The 21,590-nt window shown below is 34.0% G+C and overlaps 1 protein-coding gene across 1 annotated transcript in view; it reads right to left on the reverse strand.

Moving 5' to 3' along the window:
- FMN1 (formin 1) overlaps positions 1 to 21,590 on the reverse strand; it is a 157,833-nt gene that overhangs the window by 13,995 nt on the left and 122,248 nt on the right. Inside the window, 1 exon segment of the mRNA XM_009285818.1 lies at positions 2,868 to 2,919. Within this exon segment, the coding sequence (XP_009284093.1) occupies positions 2,868 to 2,919 (52 nt within the window).

The following is a 21,590-nucleotide window of genomic DNA, read 5'->3' on the forward strand; positions in this document are numbered from 1 at the left end:
ATTTATCTTTATTGAAGGACTATGGAAGAGTCACACGCCAAGTCAGGAAAAAATCTCCAGGCTTGGTTGAAAATAACCTTCAAGTACTTAGGCAGAATTGGGAGTAGCAGCAAAAAAGCCACAGACAGTGCCAAGAGTCAGTTTGCAAAGTTTTTACTGAAAAGAAATCATCTCCTTCCACATGTTTCAATAAGCAGATAATTAATTTTATGAAAATACATTGCCAATATTTTAATGCTTTTTTATTTTATATTAAGGCTACTGAATTGCTATACAGCTGGATATTTTCAAAGTAGTCTTTTATTATAGACGATACTTCCGATAGCATTTTAACTGATTGTGCATTTTTATCCTTTATGATATTGCTTTGTATGGATAAAATGGAAGGATTCACATAACTAGGTACATGGAGACTTATCTAAAGAAAACAAAAGAAAATTATGTTCACTTTTGTAAAGGTTGAATCACTTTTCTCTGCAAAGTAGATGTAACAATCCTGAAAGATTTGGTGATACTTATGAAAAATAATGCTACAATTTAAAAAGAAAGGTAAAAACATATTTCAGAATAACTAATTTTTCTTGAAATATTGATTTTATTTAAGCAAAAGAAAGTTATATTCTTCTTTATAGTTGTCAATAGGTCCTAAATCTAGAACACAGGAAGTGTAAATCCTGAAAATTAAATAAATAAGTGGTATTTTAAAGACTTGTAAGGAGTCCCCAACTATTCAATAGATGTTACTTGAGCAACAGATGCAGCTTCAGCAAACAGTTCTTTCTTGACTTATACTTGCATTTGGATAGTTCACATTGCATGTTTTCATACAGAATTGCCAAGGTTAGGGTCAAGCCTTAGGCTGAGATTCAAGCTTTTAGCTAGGCTTGAAGAATATAAAGTAACCATCAAAAAATACAGAAGTTACCCCCCCAAAATAAAGGAGTATATACTCGAGCTGCTTCACAAAGTAAAGCAGCTTGGATTTTAGCCACATGAGCCAGTATGCTCTGGGTTTTTTGATACTTTAAAGATGGATACAGCTTCTAGGACATACTGAAGAATATCACATATTGCTCAAGGTGAGCTATTAATAGAATAGTTTTTTAAATCCTCATATATGATAACCTTAACCTTTTAAATTTCTTACATAGGTTTTGTATGAAATATGTAACTATATTTCAAGTTAATTGGTGATCCACGGTAAAGGAATCACAATGAAATAAGCATGAATAAGCCCATAACATTCAGAGTTGAAGGGTCCTGTAGTGACACTACAAGGAGAAAATAAATAAATAAAGAAAAAACTAATACAGCTTTAAATATCTGTGTAAACCATTCTGGGATTTCAAACCCTAAAAATACTAAAATACCTTAGTCATAATCACATGGTTAAAACAGTTTATGTCTACTGGGCAATGTCATTTCCATTACATTCACTTGGGCCAAATATTCCTCAGCTGTTCATACCCCTTGACTAGGATAGCTGAGCCAGGAACAGCAAGACCAGGACCTCTCTTCTCAGGTTTGCTTCATGTAACAGCAGCCCCAGTAACATCGTGCTCTCTTCTTCCTAATGGAACCCTTCTCCATCCCAGCTGTAGCCAATACAGTTGTCTCTGCATGCTCTGGGATTCTGAAATCCTGCACACTCTCTCTCACTCTGCCTTCATCCTGACACTTACTCCTCATCCCCTCTTCATGTTCCATCTTCAGCCCTTCCCCCAGTAGCACTGTTTTGCTTTCACCCAGCTTAATCTAGCTTCCTGGGCTGCTTTCTGACTTTCAAAAGTAACAGAACTTTTTAGCAGTAATTTAAAATACTGAATGTTTAGTTAGCAATTGAAAAACCCAAACTCTGTATCAGACAACTAATTCCTTAAGTCAACTGCAAATTAAGTGTACCTCCATACCCTGAAGAGTCTACCCTGCTCCAGAAAGGCTACAAAGCAGGTAGAACATGAAAGAGCCTGTGCCACAAAAGGTAGGTTTGTAGCTAGGTAGAAAGGAAACAAGCCAGCCAGCCACTCTTGACAAATGAAATTAAGAGGTAGAGTCCCAGCTGATGTCACCCAATAGTTCAGCCAATTTAAGCACCTTCTGCAAGCACACGGAAACAGTTCACCTAAGACTTGATCTGCATTTGGGAGGTGCCTCTCTCTCTTTTCCTGACTGCCTAGGAAGTCTAACCTAGGTGTCTCAGGTGGAGCGACTCTGGGCTCAGAAAAGTAACATAAAAATCCAAATTACCACAGATCTGCCTTTAGTGACCATGAAGAAAAAATATTGATAAGAAGTTAAAAATTAATTTACCCCAGTTGATTTATAGCAGTTCCATAGCTAACGCAAACAAGGTTAAAGGCAGATCCTTCACTCTCACAAAACTATAATTTGGTAAACAAAATTTATTAGAAATACTAACTTATTAAATATTTTACTATCTATCTGTAAATCAATTTATCTCACTTCTCCCCCTATTTTGCCTCCTTTGGCCTAAGTAAGGCACAGATATTCAGGCAATAAAAACATAAGGATTTCACTGGTTTCTTAGTATACTTCATTCAATAGCCCAAGTGCTGAAAATGTTTAGTGATGAAGAAATACATTTTTACTCCATTAAGTAGTTAATCAGTTATTACAATATTCTGTAAAACTGATTCAATTCAGTGTTGGCAGTAATTAAAACCTTGAACACAGTACACTGGCTAAAAACTCAACTGAACTTTTTCCTGGAAGACTACGTAAGAATTTTTCAGAAAGCATATTACTTCTTTGAAGTACAGATCCTTTTTCCTATTTAATGTCATTCCTAAGATCAATAACATCTTCGACCAAAATAAACTGTTAGAAAACACTAGCAAAAACCTTACCATTTTTGTGCATTTTCCAAACTGTTCTCTTCTTTTTTACGTTCTTCTTTAACTGCCAATGAAAAACATTTCAAAATTATAAATTACTGCCTTACTGTTTTAGAGATCCCACAGATTAAACATCTCTTACATTCAAAATTGGATAGGTTGTATACTAAATATAATAAAAGTGATAAACGTTTGCTAATTTTCAATTTGTATTTTTTTCTTGTACCTAAATGAATGCTTCTAATGTACCAGTAAAGTGTATTGGATTTGAAAAGTCATTTAAAATCCATACTATAATATATAGTGGTAGACATTAATCTGAATAAAAAGCAAGTAATTAAACTTGACTTTCAGATTTAAAAAAAGAACATTAAGTTGTATATGTTTGTTTATTGTGCAGACCAGAACTTACAAATTTAAACCTTTTTTCGCAGCACAAGTAATTGGAAGTTCAATTGGAATTGAACAGGTACCAAACATAGTTAACACCAACTGTTCCATATAGCTATCACATTTTGTTCAGGAAGCTGGAAAGTGAAAACACATGTACTAAGTTTTAAATGTATGGTATGTACATGATTTTTTTGAAAAAGCAGCCAAGAGTTTGAAATATGGTTAGTGAATCTGAGCCCCTCTGTTACAGAATGCTCACACGAACTACTTAAAAGGATTTGATTTTCAAAGGATGGGCATTCTCTACTTCTGAAAATGTTTCCTGAGCTGGATACTCAAGCAAAAGCACTAGTTTTTTCACAAAATGTTGATCAATTCTTCTTATTACAGTGGAACAACTTTAGCTGTGGCAGAATACCACATCTGTAAAACAATAGTAATGTGGAAAAGTTATTCCTATTCTACATCAGAATAATCCTGTAAGTGCAAATGTTAATATAAACAGAATCCAGACACCACTTTATACAAAGATAAAGAACTGTATCATTTTGCTGCTCAGTCTATAGGAGTGCATTGGCTGACTGAAATACAGTTACAAACTTGAGTTCACAGACAAGGTCACTGAGAAATTGATCCTGAATGATTCCATTTCATTATAAGGCTACCGACACAGAGGTTTGTACTAAGACATTTAAAATAATTTAAGAACGGGATTACTTCAGAACATTTGCTGTTAACAAAACAAACTAATTTCAACTCGTATGTTTACCTATATTGGGCAAGTGTGTTGGAGATACTTATTCAGATTATTTCAGTACGGCAAAAGCCAGAAACAATGTTGTGCGCCTTTTGCAAGGAAAACTATTAATTCTATACCATTAAATTCTCCACCTCAAATCTTGGTGGCAAGACAAAATTGCAATTGAAATAGATAGGGCAGCTCTGATTTACTGCGTTCACCTCAGGCTCCTGAGAAATTCAGCTAAAGTTAACCTACTATACTTAATTCATTATTTCCACAGCTCTTTCATTTTATATCATTAAAAGTAGAAAACATAGGTTGGAATTCTGATGCTTCATCATCATACAAAATTAACTACATACAGAAAACCAAAGATGGTTAAAAGCTGAACTGTGTATAAAATTGTACACTTTATGATTACATTAATAATTTCTTTCGGTTGTTAAGGAGATGAAAAATTGTTACGTAAGGCAAATTTCCCAACACAGCTACAGTCACAGGTACAACAGAAATTGAATATCCTCAGGTCCCTGCACATGAACAAGAGCGCAATAACTCACAAGGACAACATGCTTATATGTTTATAGTTAGGTGGTAAGACCTGACTTATTGTTTTTTAATCTTATAAGAACAGAATAAGGGAAGACAGAGGAAAGAAATTATAATCTGTTATAAAAAGTAGAAAAAAGGTGTGACTTCTAGGAAGGAACAAACAAAGTTTACATTAATATAACAGTGTGTGTGTTTGTGTACTAATATAAGGGAAAAAAGGAAGGAAGAAAATAACTGTACCATACGACAAACAGTATTTTCCATATTTTTAACTATAAGCATGTCTACCGAGGAACTATTTAAAAGCATTTATTTGAAATTTAGATGTTGAGACTTGTTAAGAAAACAAACGAACAACTCTATGTAATAAATAGTAAGTAAATAGGAGTTACAAATACTACATAATGTGTAAGACAAGAAACCAGAAGAATTCTCTAATCTTCCCTACCTACAATTTCTAATCTTCCACTCAGAATTTGTAATATCCTGCTCTTTTTCTCCCCCTCCACAACCTGCAATAACTAACACTATCAGTGCTGTCAGTAAAGATTTCCATGAAACATTGTATTTTCCTCAACAGTCTTCAAAGCCCCATAGTCAAGATATCAATCCTCGTCTTAATTCGTGGAATTACTGAAGGCAATTAAAATGAATTCCATAAATGAAAGAACTTCTTTCTTTTTATTTCTCTGGCAACACCACATTTGCTTGCATAGAATTTCCTTTTTGCTGAAGTGGGATCGTGTAATTCTTTCATCCTTAGACCACATGCTTGATTTCAGTTTCCTCAGTTTCCTTAAGTTAAGAATGTAATAACAGCCATATCAGATTGGCACAGGGATCCATCTAGCCTAATATCCTGCCTCTGGCAGACACTGAAGCAGGTGCTCAGTTAGAGTTAAGGACCAGGACAAACACACGATCCTTCCCCTGAGTGTTCTCTCTGCCTCTGAGGTTCTGTAGTTCATACAAAATGCTTCCTGCACTGGATGTCATTTCAATGTAATTCTCAATGGATTCTCTCCCAAGAACTTGCGCATTCTCTGCTTAAGCTTTTATAAGCTTTTTAGCTTCCACAAACTGCTGTGGCAAGTGTTCTATAGCCTAACCACATGTAGCACATTTTGTTTGTTTTGAAATGGACTCCTGATATCATTCTCTATTTCTTGTATTGGAGAAAAACATGACTGCAGTAAACATTGAAATACAGTGTCTATTGGAATTAGCTTTTTGATTAGGATGTTTTTGAAGTGAATTTCCTCACTGTCCCCATTTACTGAGCATTGATTTGGTTTACAGATAAGTTTTGGTGCTTGTAAACTAATTTCCATTAGGAGGAAACTAAACAGGAAGCTCCACAGCAAATGCACTCCAATACTTAATAGGGACAAAAGGAGAAAAATAATGCTTGAGTCTTCAGACAGCTTTGAAACACGAGGTGGAGATGTTCACCTCAGATTAAATCTAACTCAAAGCTTAAACTTCTACTGTAAACACACTGGCCTCAACCCCTGCTGCTTCAATCTGCTGGTCCAATCCTCCTGCACCAAATTATTCCATTATGTAGCTGTAGATGTTCTACATTACATGTATACAGATTATGTACATAGAGATCCTTCAAAATGACTTCCCATAAGCTGCATCTGGTATGGAGACACCCTTCTATCTGGCCTTGGAGTCATTAGGCTTGACCAGCTTTGAAAATGACAGGGAATTGTCAGATGTAAAATTTGCTGTCTGGTCTCACATCTAAATGCAAGTTCTTAATATGCTCTACTGTTTGGATTTGGTTAAGTCCATATCCTGAATAAAGTATCAGATACTGTTCTATGATAAGCAGACAATCTTAATATATATTCTTTGAATATAGATATGAAAACCGGGATCAATTAAGGATTTGTGTCTTTCTACAGACAAGAGCTTTGAAAGGAAAACAGGTATTTACAAAACATGCAGTTCTAATTTGCTGTAAGAATAGCCTTTTGTAATACAGACAGCTATAGACTCTGAAGACCAGCCACTAGTCCCGTTCATCTTGCTATCTGTATCTAGCTCAAAGAATAAGAGAATAAATGGGCTATGATCTTATGGATTTGCCTTATGAACCTGAGATATTCCTGGTGACTTCCTTTTACTGAAATGCAGAAGTAAGCATTTGAAAAGTCATGATCCTGTAGCAGTTCTAAGAGTGAAACAGTACTAGGAGTGAAATGGTAAAAAAACCCCCCAACTTATTTCTTCTATGTATTCTACTTGCTAAGGATTGAACAGCATGCCAAACACTATTTTGAGAATGAGAAATTACCAGAAAATATTTGTTTTTAATGGGTCTAACATATGCATAGCAGATTCCAGTTACAACAGAACCAAGACCTCTTCATGCATCTGGCTACTATGAAATAGTTCCCCAAAGAACAAAGGAAAGAAAATATTGGATACTGGCACAGACTGAAAGTTGGAGAAGGTCAGTAACTAACAGAGGCAAGCACAGAATGATGAAACTACTTGCTCTAAGAGGGGAGGACAAAGAAAGAAAAATGGGTAGACACAACTGCACTAAAATCTCACAGTTACTTCTGCCCCTCTAGCGAAAATTTTTAACACTTACTGAGTCTGACTGGATAAATCTTCTGGTATTTCTCTCTGACCTGAAGTATATGAATGCATGTAAGAAGGATAATTCACACAGGTCTACTGATCTAGTTGTACCCACTACAGTTGTTTTATTTTTCAGTATCTTACTATTTTCAGAATTGAAAGATCTGATGCATAACTTTTTATATCTTTTCTAAGCATTCTGGAGCAATGACAATCTTCAAAACTATGAGAACACTGAGACAACTAGCAGTTAGGGTGGAGACATCAGAACTCTTAGTTTTATATTCCAAGGCTGAGTTCATGTGGTTCAAAAATGTATGCTTCATGAACTTTTATAGACTGGTAAATTATAGGTTTTCCTGTGGGGGAAAAAAAAACCCCACCCTAAATCAAGGTATTTGATTTTTTTGCCCCAAGGAAGGAAATAGGTCTTTTCTGACTCATGTCTTCCAACCAACCACAGTTAAGATTAAGACAGAATCTAGGATAAGACATAGACAAAAAAAAACACCCCCAAAACCCCAAACAACAAAACCAAACAACCAAAAAAACCCCACATCAAACCAAAACAAAAGATGCAAAACCAAAACAAAACCTCTAATGACATTCCTCTCTCTGAACTTTATAGAGCCTGGACAGAGGCTGTTAAAACAGTGACAAAAGGTTATTACCTTTTCTAGGCTCACAAGAACTCACCTTCCTTATTAGTCAAGACTAAAACCTCTTAAGTAGTCATGCTGAAAGGTAGTCAAAAAGATGGAACCTGCCCTAGAAACATACTAGCCCCTCAATCAAGGGTTGAGGAAGAAAAGTATATCCCCAGAGAGGTTCAGTTGGGTTATCTTTTTCCAAAGTGCCAAATGTCACATTCTATGACATTACAGAGTAAGGAGAACAAGCAACAATAGACCTTATTTTCTTGGTCTTTTTAAAGCATGAAGACATACCATCATTTGATAACAGAGATCTGAATCTCTTAAAATTATCCATTGCTGACATACTTGGGTATCAGAAGCTGAACTCAGAAGACTCTGTGGCTAAAAGTGTATTATATATATCTCCACCCTCAAGTACAATTGTCATATGAGGGAAACTTTTTAATAACCCTGTTTAATCAGGGACTATGCAGAGTGGAGGAAAAAGCTCAAAGGTGGCCTTCTAGGTGGGTAAAAAGACTAGAGAGGATCATCAAAAGCAATATAGATGTTCTTTGTTTTTGTACAATATTCTGGACGTGTTTAAACTCCTAGATACTATAGTAGTACAAAGAACAGCAGGATCAACAGCGGGATGAATTTAGCCTTCTTTGGTTGTGGTTTCAATAGATCTGTTACCAGTGAAACTTTCCGAATAGACTTAATTTTTAAGAAATCCTTTACTCAAGACTTACTGGACTACAAGTAATAATATGGAAACCAAAATTTTCACAGGGGTGCGCTTGCTAGCACATGGCAGTTCTTTGAGCTGCAAAGAACTATCATGAGCAAGCTAATGAAAGTGTGCTTTCCTAAGGATTGTTATTTTAGAGTCCTGCTGGGTTGACCTTGGCCAGTAGCTACGCACCACACAGCCACTTGCTCACTTGTCGTCCTTCCCCCACAGTGGGATGGGGGAGAGAATAGGAAGAGCAAAAATGAGAAAAACTTACGGGTTGAGATAAAGACAGTTCAATAAGTGAAGAAAAGGGGAAGAAAAAAACCAAGTGATGCAAGGGCAATCACTCACCACCTTCCACAAGTAGACTGATGTCCAGCCACTTTTGGAGCAATGACTACCTCTCCTAAAATCCTTTCCCCTCCTTTTTTATTGCTGAGCATGATATTACATGCATGGAATATCCCTTTGGTCAGTTTGAGTCAGCTGTCCAGGTTGTGTCCCCTTCCAACTTTTGCCCACCCCTGGCCTACTTGCTGGGGGGACAGAGTGAGAAAAAGAGAAAGCCTTGATAATGTGCAAGTGCTGCTCAGCAATAGCCAAAACACTTCTCTGTTATCAACACTGTTTTAGCCACAAATCCAAAACACATCCTCATACCAGCTGCTATGAAGAATATTAACTCCATCCCAGCCAGACCCAGTACAACATCACATAGCCATATAGAAAAATCATTGTAGATGAATCCTAAGATTTAGATCAATTGGATCATTTGGACAGTTTTTATGCATAAAAATCAAATTTGTGATTATTTTTTTACTATAGCCAAGGTGTCCAGCCACTTGATTTATCATAGTAAACAATCTGTAGTTTTCAATGTAGTATGAGGTTTGTTTAGCTGATGATAGCAAAGCCAACTGGATGTGGCTAACAATTCATACAAAGTGTTCGTAAGTATCATCAACATCCATTTAATCTTTTTATTATTAGTGTTATCTTACCATCTAGAATAACATAGGGCCCTGCATAAGAAGGTCATGAATAGAATACACTGTAGATGTTATAAATGAACAATTTGGATACACAAAAATATATTTCATTACCTGACACTGCCAGAATCTGCTCTCTTGAAATGTGAATTTTAAGGGAATGGAAGTCAAATTAATAGAAACTTTTAAACAAATTAACAAATGTCAAGTGCAAATAAACAAGTATTCATGAAAATACACATATAATGCAAGTTATATTAAAAGTAACTCAATAACTCAGAAAATGGAAGGAAAGCCATCATTTCTATTTTCTTTATTTTCTCTTTTTTTTTTTTCTTTCATTATCAAACTGGAATATATTGTATTTTGAAAACATGGCTTAACTAACAAGAACAAGTATGGTACTGAGTATGGAAATTGGGGTTTTGGAATTGTTAAAGACATGGAAATCCAACTTCTAATTTAGTATCATATGCTACTGGGATGAAGTTTTAAATTTCATACAGACTGAATCCAATTTTAGAACTGTTTTACTTTTTGAAAACACATCCTATAATAAAGCAGAGAGCAACAGAAGGTATAAAAGTTCTCAGAAATTAGGTACTCACAGTAAAAATGAATTTTGTAATTTCAGACATTTATACTTTTCATTCTAATTATTGAATAGACTTTCTCAATAATCTTAAAGGTTTTAGCAAATTATGATGTTTCAGAAATTCTAGAGGAGGTGTGTATCCTGTTCTAGGAAGAGATACACTCAAGAAAAATCTATCTAGAACTATACATAAAACCTGAATTTTCTGCTATTTCTACATTATTTTATTGAGTTACTTTTAATATAACTATCTTTTGAGAAGTAATATTACTTTTAAGTTAGTTCTATACAAAAGAATTCTGATTATTTCAGAATTGAGTTCATATATAAACATAGCAAAGAGGAGAGAATACACACAGTGTAAAACATTTTACATTTTCTTTTGTTTTCTATTGTATTTAATTTCAAATTTGAGTAATACGTACTTAATATGACTGCAAATTATTTCATGTGGCTACAGTCCACCATTCTCATGCAGAAGCTTTTTTGTCTCATAAAAATTTTGTATTTCAGAAATCATAAAAAACCTTAAGCGTTCTATGTACAGATTCCTAGCAACTACTTTTTCTAATACGTATTATTTGATTAACTTTCTTTAGCTAGTTACTAACTTCTAATTGGTAGGTTTTATGAACTCATGGAATTTAACAGACAGCTTGGAAATTACATGTAAATATTTCATTGTATGTCTAATATAGTTTTCTATTCCAGTATATTAGAATGCAAAAAGTCCCCAAAACAAATGATCCCACGCCCATCAAGAGATCTTTCTCCTATGGTATCAGTTAAGCAAGAAGGTCTGGGAGCAATGGAATCAATGAAACTTGGCCCACTGTGGATCTGTACTTTAGAGTTAGTTCCCAGATGGATTCATTAATGTTTAATTAAGGGTTGAGTTCACGATACAGCCTTTCTCTCCCTGGAAGGCTAATAGGGTCACTTTTGTCTATTTAGCCACATATTATTACTGAGATTTTAGGAGCTTAATATCTTAGGATCTTTAACTTTGTTACATTTGGTCAAAATTGGCCAATGCATTAAAAATTATTGGCAGGGGAACAATCAACGGGCAGTGTGATCACATAAGCCTTGTTTCCTTTACCTCTTCTCTAAATTAGAAAATGTCACATTTTTAACATGGGATTTGGCTATGCAATTTTTTTTAAAAATGGTTTAAATACTGGTATAGACATCTTAAATCCTTTCAAAACAATCTTCAGAACACTTGCTGCCATGAGGTCTTAATCATGTTTCCCTGCAACAGTCCTTACAAGTTTATTTTCCTTTGCAGTGGTATAAAAATTGTTTTTAACTGAGAAACCCACATCCATTGATGAAAATGTACAAATGTTTCTATCATACAAAGAGTCTCTGTGCAGTCTTGGAAAGCTGCTTAACAAACAAGCTTCCCCACAAGTAATCAGGAATATTAGTTACCAACCTGTATCTTAGGTACTGGGCAAGGACTAATTAATTAACATTTACCATACAGAAATTGTTAAACATTATAAAAGATTCAGTATTTTTAATGTTACTAAACCATAACAAATTGTAGACATTTGTACACACACAGAGGCACAGAACACCACCAGAACACACTCAACCAACACATTCAAGAAAGTGTTTATTATCATAGGTAATAAAAAATGTAGGAAATTATGTTTTCTTTTAAAAGTGATAATGCTGTTTATAAATGTGCCAGAAAAAGTGTTGAAGGTCATTTTACCAGAACATTAGAACTATGAAGAAAAAAAAAATTATATTTATTTTCATAGTCCTGTATTTCTTAAAATGTATGTTTCTTAGTATGATGCTTCTATTACGTACTTAATGACTGCAAATTATTTCATGTGGCTACAGTCCACCATTCTCATGCAGAAGCTTTTTTGTCTCATAAAAATTTTGTATTTCAGAAATCATAAAAAACCTTAAGCGTTCTATGTACAGATTCCTAGCAACTACTTTTTCTAATACGTATTATTTGATTAACTTTCTTTAGCTAGTTACTAACTTCTAATTGGTAGGTTTTATGAACTCATGGAATTTAACAGACAGCTTGGAAATTGCATGGAAATATTTCATTGTATGTCTAATATAGTTTTCTATTCCAGTATATTAGAATGCAAAAAGTCCCCAAAACAAATGATCCCACGCCCATCAAGAGATCTTTCTCCTATGGTATCAGTTAAGCAAGAAGGTCTGGGAGCAATGGAATCAATGAAACTTGGCCCACTGTGGATCTGTACTTTAGAGTTAGTTCCCAGATGGATTCATTAATGTTTAATTAAGGGTTGAGTTCACGATACAGCCTTTCTCTCCCTGGAAGGCTAATAGGGTCACTTTTGTCTATTTAGCCACATATTATTACTGAGATTTTAGGAGCTTAATATCTTAGGATCTTTAACTTTGTTACATTTGGTCAAAATTGGCCAATGCATTAAAAATTATTGGCAGGGGAACAATCAACGGGCAGTGTGATCACATAAGCCTTGTTTCCTTTACCTCTTCTCTAAATTAGAAAATGTCACATTTTTAACATGGGATTTGGCTATGCAATTTTTTTTAAAAATGGTTTAAATACTGGTATAGACATCTTAAATCCTTTCAAAACAATCTTCAGAACACTTGCTGCCATGAGGTCTTAATCATGTTTCCCTGCAACAGTCCTTACAAGTTTATTTTCCTTTGCAGTGGTATAAAAATTGTTTTTAACTGAGAAACCCACATCCATTGATGAAAATGTACAAATGTTTCTATCATACAAAGAGTCTCTGTGCAGTCTTGGAAAGCTGCTTAACAAACAAGCTTCCCCACAAGTAATCAGGAATATTAGTTACCAACCTGTATCTTAGGTACTGGGCAAGGACTAATTAATTAACATTTACCATACAGAAATTGTTAAACATTATAAAAGATTCAGTATTTTTAATGTTACTAAACCATAACAAATTGTAGACATTTGTACACACACAGAGGCACAGAACACCACCAGAACACACTCAACCAACACATTCAAGAAAGTGTTTATTATCATAGGTAATAAAAAATGTAGGAAATTATGTTTTCTTTTAAAAGTGATAATGCTGTTTATAAATGTGCCAGAAAAAGTGTTGAAGGTCATTTTACCAGAACATTAGAACTATGAAGAAAAAAAAAATTATATTTATTTTCATAGTCCTGTATTTCTTAAAATGTATGTTTCTTAGTATGATGCTTCTATTGTATTCTATGAGAGTAGATTTTTAAATTAAAGCTATTTTTTCAGTTAGCTTCTACACAAAAACGTAATTGTTTCATTAAAATTAGGACTAACATTAGTCTTACTTTCCTGTGTTCTGGAGTTATTAATTACAAAGCAAGAATTAGCATTATATTTTTCAATTTATTCCAATTAAATTATTTGAAACTGCATTCTGTTAAAATGCAATCAAGCCATTAATCCCTCATTCTCCCACACTTGTGGTTCTAGAGAATAAATATTTTTTAAAGCCTATTAGTACTTAAACACTATAGAAATATATTCTAATTTGAATTTCTTTTTAATAAACTCTTATAATGTTGTGGTCTAACTCTAAGATTAATCTTTGCGATGACTAAATGTATCTAAACAGTTTATGGAACTGAAAAATTAGTTCTAATCCTTTCAAACTGAACAAGGTTAAATCCAATCTGTTCTGTGTTTGGGAAAACTAACTATACAGATTATCTGTAACTACAATCTCCTGTTGTAAGCAGAAGTAAAAACTTTAAGGATCAGCACATTTTTATACCAAGGACAATGCTTTTAAATAGTTGACTGATTATTAAAACCAATATAAAGCAGGAGGTCTTCTCAAAATCACAAGAAGGCTATAAAAAAAAAAGTTAATTTGATGGTGAACCAAGAGCTAATCTGGTGGGTAAAGAATGAATAATTATACAAATATAATTAAACTAATTTCAGAAAAGCTTGTGAAATTTGTGGCCTGAAAACTTTTAGGAGAGAAAAGCTGTAGCATTGCCTCCTCCTGTGGAATGATAACAAAGATTTATGAAGCTAAAGTTATTTCTGCTGATTGAGCTCAGTCGAGATTGGTTTCACATGATCAGTTAAAGTACAGCAATGCGTGATGTGTAGTGGCCCCACATGTTTGAACACACTAGGACATGCTCTTCTAGGTGATCCAAAGGATTGGGGTGGGGGGTTAAAAGCTGCTGCTTTGTTTTCCATACATTTTGCCCTCATTAGGATACACTCCTCCTGCAAAGTAAGCCACTTCTGGTGGTCGGGAGCAAAGTCTCATTGTAAATGCACAGCAGGATAGTGGCAAAGCTGAGATTAATTCTCCATAGATTTATATAGACCTTTCTCACTGTTGATTGCTTGTACTGTTTCAAAGGTGTGTATGTTGCCTTTTTTTATTGCTGGTTACTGACTTTATTCCAGCATATGGTGGTTGGCGCCATGACACAAAGTGAACATTTTATACTAGAATTAAAGTGGATATTTGACAGTTTCTGTCAGAAAGTTCAGAGCAAAGAATTTGTGAGACAAGATTTATTGCATATTTTATATGGGACACATCTGTTTCTTTGCTAGGTTTTTGTTTAAATAAAAAAAGCAATGAAGGTTCCTTAAGAAACAAAGACCGTCAATAAAAAGCATGAGCAGAAAAACTACATTATTGAGAACGAATTTAATCATTCTGAACTTCTAAAAATGTGCTGCTTGGAAGTATGACAGTCACCTTCCCCTTTTTGTTCAGCCATATAGACAGGATGGGGGAGGAGAATTTCAAGCCCAAACTGATTCTCAAATACACAGCTACCCATATTTAAGGGTAAATCAAATCAAAATGAAAATCAAATTAAATCTAAGTATTGATATCAGATATCCACTTTTAAAAGTAAGGTGAAATATTAAGATAGATTTTGCCTATTATTTTTTTTTTTTAGTATCCATAACTGTGTTTTAGTGATGTGAAATGTGCCAAATGAACACTCCTTGTTTTGAAAATTTCTTATAAAACTACAAATCAGGTATAACAAGGCATACAGCAAACTTCCACATTTATCTATCAACATCGCTGAACTTGATATAATTTGGCCTCTAAAGTTCAACGTTTTAGTCTTCATCATACCTGAATCAAAACTGAATTTGGAGAAGCTCTAGCAGGATCTTGTTTAAGAAAAAAAAAAAAAAAATTGTATGCCTTATACAAGAGAGAAAAATTCTTTCAATAAAACTCTGAATTTTTAACCAACAACCTTCCTTTTTATGAAGATTATGGTAGAATTAAACAAGAAAGAACCAGTACAAAACAAAGAATTTATATTGTCAAAAATCATATATGTCTTTATGAAAAAGCATATGTGTCTTATTTAACTTCTACTTAAAGAACACATCAATGGAAAAATCACCTCTGTTGGACTACACGCTTTCTACACAAATAGTTACAACTGATTGTTAAAAAAATATATATCATAATATAGGCTCAATAGTTTCCGAAACAAAAATGTAGCAATTTCCTCTACAAAATCACAAATATTTGTCAAATTATTTCATACTACCAATGTACTTAATTCTTGTTTTTAACTCAAAGTTCTACAACTTAGATTTATGCAGGAAAACTTATCTAGCTAGTTTGAAAGGCCTGTAATTTGAAACAAAATGTAAAAAAGAGGCAAACTTGGACCTGCAGTATTTATTCTTCTTGCCACAAATAAAATACAGGATACTAACTTTAAAAAGTATTTTGTTAGGATTCTTTTAATCAATGTTTTTACAAGAAACACCAAACTGCATTCAAGTACAAGGCATACATTTTTTCTGAGCTTGCCTTCTTTGTGATAAACACATAGAAGAATGTATTTTAAAAAAGGATCTCTCAATTTCTAAATAAAAACCCTACTATTCTCCTTATGGGGAAAGGATGACAGGAAAAGTGAAGCATGTGTGACACATTAGTCAGGTCATTTAATTTATTCCTAGAAAGCACTCTGATACTATGATGATGAGAGAAATGAGAGTGTATACAAAAGAAAAAAAAATCATGTTAGCTTAATTTAAGACTGGGAAAATAACAAGAATTATTATTGCATCTACCTGATCTATTTTGGTTTTTTTACAGCTTGCTCATTTTCTGTAGAACTCTATGCTGGGAGTATCCATATTTTTTTCCCCCGCAGTGGATCTCTATGCTGGGAGTATCCATATTTTTTTTTTCCCCCGGTGGATGTTAACATTTTTACATGTTCATGTTTATCCTTATGTAAAAGGAAAGAAGAGAATATGAGTAATACATAACAGGACTAGGCAATGTGAATGCAGCAGCTAAGCCTGTGATTGGAGACTTTCTGCTCAGTGTACCTCTGGGCCTTTATTATTACCTTATTGTTTATGAGGTACCTCCTATCTCTTGGAAATGGCTTTTACTCAATAATAATAGTAGGTCCATGCAAAAGGCAGACAGAAGACTAGAAATACAAGATAATGATCAGGTAACTGAAATCCTAAAAAATGGAGGCAATTCCAACTGACCTATTACTAGAAGAGTTAAATATGATTGTAGTCATAGTTGAAGTTTTATTTGACTACCATTTTGATTCGATCTTATCTATTAAAAACCACAAAAACTACTTCTGAGAATGATAATTAACACAAACCATACCAATATCATTTGTATCTAAATTCATTCTGCTGTAATAACCCAGTCATAATGAGCTTAATTCCTCTTGATTTTTTTCTCCATTAGAACAAGAAAGTCTTGAGTGGACTTAAAAAATCATATGCAGAGTAAAAGTAATAATATACTTTGGAATTTGATGCATCTCCATCTATAATGGCAGAATATTCTTTACATCAAATATTTAATAGGAGAACTTATTTTACAACATTTTTGGAAATGTTATAAAACGTTTGGAAATATTTTTTTAAATTTGAAAAGAAATTTTAAATATTGAGACAATTTACCTCATTCACATCAAAACCAAATCAATATCAAACTACATTAAAATGAAAAATGACTGGCATTTAAAAGGCAGGAAAGTCAAAGTTCCCCTACCATTATTTCAAACAGAAATGTAGTCAGCTCTCCTAATTAAGCTTGGGGATTCTCTGTCCTAGGAACTGCCCATTTACACGTAAGGAAAGAATCCCTGATGTGGAAAGCTGAAATAATCTTAAACATAAATATGCCTTCTCCAACTCCCATTCGACTCTAAGTCAATGCTGGGTCAGGCCCTTTGTGCAAAACTCAAGGTAAGGAAACACATTATAAACAGTTACTGATAAACTGTACCGGTAACTCTATAGATAATCAAACCAAATACATTTTATAGCGAGTTTTTCCTTTTAGCATTATATTCTTTAATGTTTAAAGTTTTCTGCTTGGCCACAGAAGCTACACTGTTGTGCCTAGTCAGGTTTCCCTGCCTGTCCTAGGGCACTAGGACCCTCTCTGATACCGTGTTCCGTACCAGAGATGGCAACACTTTGTGGAGGGAATTTTCAGATTGTAAGGCATTCTCAAGATGAAAGACTTTATACACATGCTTTGTACAAATAGCTATATCCTAAAATATGCTATACAGTAGCTGAAAAGAAGTCCTTTAAGAAATATTTTTTAGACACTTTCAAAGTAGCTGACTTGGGCCAAAGTTTAGATAGCTGAAAAATCCTGATGCTAGAAAGTTTGAATTGATTTACACGCCATGAAAGAAGTACTGTTCCAATCAATTCCATACATACATCTCTTAAGAGAAATAAAACTACTGATTTCTCTACCTCTGTCAAGGTGTTCACAAAGCAGCACTGTAAGGGCTCTACCCAGGACAAAGGTACATTTTTAAATATCTTGCCCTGGCATCTGAAGTATTTAGGCACAAAGATATCACAGAAGTTGTTGCAGGAGAGGTTGAATGAAGACTTTTCTTACATTTAGAAGTCTGTCTTTTATCACAGCTGTAATCTTACAACACTCTATCATCCATATGTTTTTACTCTGTCGTTCTGCAATTTTGAGAGCTTAGTAGCAACCTGGTGCTTTGTCTTTTAACTAGCTTCAAATTTCTGAGAATTGCCCTATGAACATTGTGATTGTTATTTTTGTTCTCAAAACAAATGGTCCTGCTACATCCTGTTCAACAAGTTTGGGTGTCAAATTTATTTATCTTTTTTTCTTAGAAAGAAGCTTCCTTCTGATGGCTATTTCCTGTCTGGCCTACAGATTTTACCTGTTATCATTGCTTAAAAAAGGAAAACACAGTTTACACCATAACAGAACCTAATCCAGAGAGCTCCAATTTCCTGCTGAAATTTTCAGCATCTAGTATTTTTATCAATCATGCTCAAAAGCATTAAATAAGGATATTCATATGTTTGCACAGGGACAAAACATAACTGAGAAAAATGATGAACATACCAAAATTATGAAAGTCTACAGAGAAGTTCTACATAAATGCATATCAGATTAAGCATGTTATTGTCATAATCAGTTTGTATTATGGTAGCAGTGAAGGGTATTTCCAAGCTTAACCCAAAGACTATGGTGTGAAATTACAGAGTACAGGGGACAAACGTAAGGTGATGGTAGGTATTAAAGTCTTTTGAGAGCAAGTGTGTTTGGGCCTTTTGTTATTTATTAAGTGCATTAATCTCGTCTATCCAATCCTTTCCAATTCTTGACTCTGCTCTGTCCTTGCAGTAATAGCTTCCATATATGTAAGCACTTGCTCATAGGATATATAATCTAAAGTAATTAATCAGTGAGCATCCTGCTTTCCTGCCAAGGAAAGCTTTGACAGGGATTTAAACTCTATTAGTTCACTGACTTTCAGTATCAGCACAAAAAGGGTAAGACAAAGATGTAAATAGCAGAGCAAATCCAGATAAACTGCATGCTAGTGGCGCTGACTGCAGCACAGAGAATAACGACACAAGAAGAAGATAAATAGGAAATCATGCAGGAAATTCATAAGAATACAGGAAAGAAGAAGAAAGCAGCTGGACTAAAAGAATAGCCTAATAGGATTCCTGTGAAAAACCAACATATATAACCTATGGTTCTGTTTACCTATAAACCTATGATACAGGCACTGGAAGAAATCCAGTGGAACTGAACAGAAAATAAGGTTTCAATGAGAATTTAAAGAGAATGTTAGACTCGAGACAGCTGATAGTGGTTGTACTGAAGGTATTTGTAACTCTAGGTATAGATTTTATAACTGTCATATACATCATAATTTTTTGTATTAAATCAAGGGTATCAAACTAACATTCATTATGTCACTCAGTTGCTATTAATAGGAAATCCTTCTCTATCATGAAATACCAGTGACTTTGCAGCAGCCACAGTAATTCAGTATAACACAATCAAATTGAAAAGAAGCTAGAAGGAACTGTTGTCTCTAAGAGATTCTTTCCTTGTCTTCTAAGAGAGGATGACGCATTTTTACTTACAAGTCCTTCTAAATTACATTTATATTACACATTCTAAGGGAATGTAACCCTCCAATTTTTATAGTAAGTCATGATATAGTGGAACTGATTATAGCAATTTGATGTATATCTGTCTCAAAAATAATCAATTGAAAGTTTCCTGAAAAGTCATAGTTTTAATTAACATCAATTTTCAGGACTTTGATGCTGGTAATTCTTCTTGTAGTGTAGGAGGAAACATTCATTTCAGAGCAAATTCTTGTTCTTTGAATCAGCTCACTGTCAATATTGCATTAGTTAGAGGCATATGGATGCAATCACATTCCAGGACACCTTATTTGGTGTCATATGGACTGAGACTATTGTCTAACTATACAATCTCAGAGTACCACAGCAATAAGGTTCTGTGCTTTGCAGACTCATGCCAATTTATGTAAATCACTCTTTCATCTGTTTAAATACAACGATCTTGGAGTGATGAAAACAGTTATGACTGTCACAAACAGTTTGAAAGATTAAAGTAATTCTGCTGCTGGCATATAAAACAGCGTTCCACATCTAAACACAAACTTTGCCTGGTCTGTAATGTCATTGCTGGGAAGGATAAAAAGTTTTAAGCAAACATTATCACTGCAAGGAAGTATGACATATTTTTCATGTTTGACACTTGACATAAATATCCTCCCACACTGTTTAATGTGAGAACTGCATATGTGTGGCAGAGATAATAAAACATCTCAGTGAAAACAAATGAAGGGGAAAAAAGAGTTATGATAAGTAGAACAGAAAATAAAGCTTTGAAGTTAAAAGTCTTCATATTTGTACAGTTTATTCACAAAAGGAAGAATCAGTATTTGATATGCAGACTGGATAGTCACAGAATCTGCAAGAGAGTCTGATGTCCTGTAGAACTGGTTATCTTTACAGAGATATGTTTTTTTGGTTGACAGGAACAGCTTCATAATTGCAGGTTACAGAAAATCAGGGCAACTGTAAGATCCTTGTAAATGCTATTGCTCTTCTGCTGTTGTTTACACACCATATTTTAAAAGGCAGCTGTTACTGAAATTCGGTGATCTTAAAAATTATTCTTGATTTTCTTGCTTCACTTATTCAGCATTAAAACGTTTAAGAGCTTGACAAATAAAATGGAACACAAGTACCATGATCCGATATGTAGATTAAGGTAGAGGAGTACAACGCTAGTGGGAAGACAAGTATGTGACTTAGTTTCATATGCAGTTTTGGAATATTTTTCTTTCTTTCTGTTAATATTCTTCTTGGGAAGAAAAGCTATATTTTTATTGCAGAGAAGCAAGAATTTTAAATATTTCTCAGGGTTTTCTGATATTTTGGGAAGTCATTACAGGCAAGCTCTACCAAATTGATATGAATAAAGACTTAAAACATAATCTCTACATCTGTTTTAAAAACAATAATATAATGTTGTCAGACTATTAAAGGAAATAAGTGCCAATGTAAATGTCTTCCTAATCTTTGACTATATTAAAATTTATAAAGGTATGTCCTGTTGACAGTAAGAGAGAAATAAGAAATATTATTGTGTTGTGAAAGTGGTACTGATAATAGTGTCTTGGAGTATTCTTGACTTCTGATTCACTACTATAAAATGACGTTAGCATCCTGCTTTATACTTCATAGACTGCTTTGATTGAAAAGCAGTAGAATTTTGAGTGGAAAGTTACTTTTTTATTACTTTGAGTAACTCAAGTTACTCAACTCAAAGTTACTTTGAGTTACTTTTTTTTGCTGTAATATAAGAAATTATACTATCCTATCATCCTCTACACTCGAAATACGTATGGGGCTATAAACTAAGAAAGGAAGGTTGCTTTCCCTGGGTTAATACAACAGGTGCTACTAGATGAAGAGAAAAAGTCACCACGTATGAACATCTATAGCACAAGAACAACATTTAAGATGGAATATTTCTATACCCAGGAACAATTAGGAAATAATCAACAAGAAACTGAAAGTCTGCCAGCTGAAATATACTACAGTGTAGTTAAAGAAAAGTTAGTGGCGCAAATTTCTTATATGAAAGCTATTGTAA

This window comes from Aptenodytes forsteri, unplaced genomic scaffold (assembly GCF_000699145.1).
Source record: "Aptenodytes forsteri isolate BGI_AS27 unplaced genomic scaffold, ASM69914v1 Scaffold124, whole genome shotgun sequence".
In the NCBI taxonomy this organism is placed as follows: Eukaryota; Metazoa; Chordata; class Aves; order Sphenisciformes; family Spheniscidae; genus Aptenodytes; species Aptenodytes forsteri.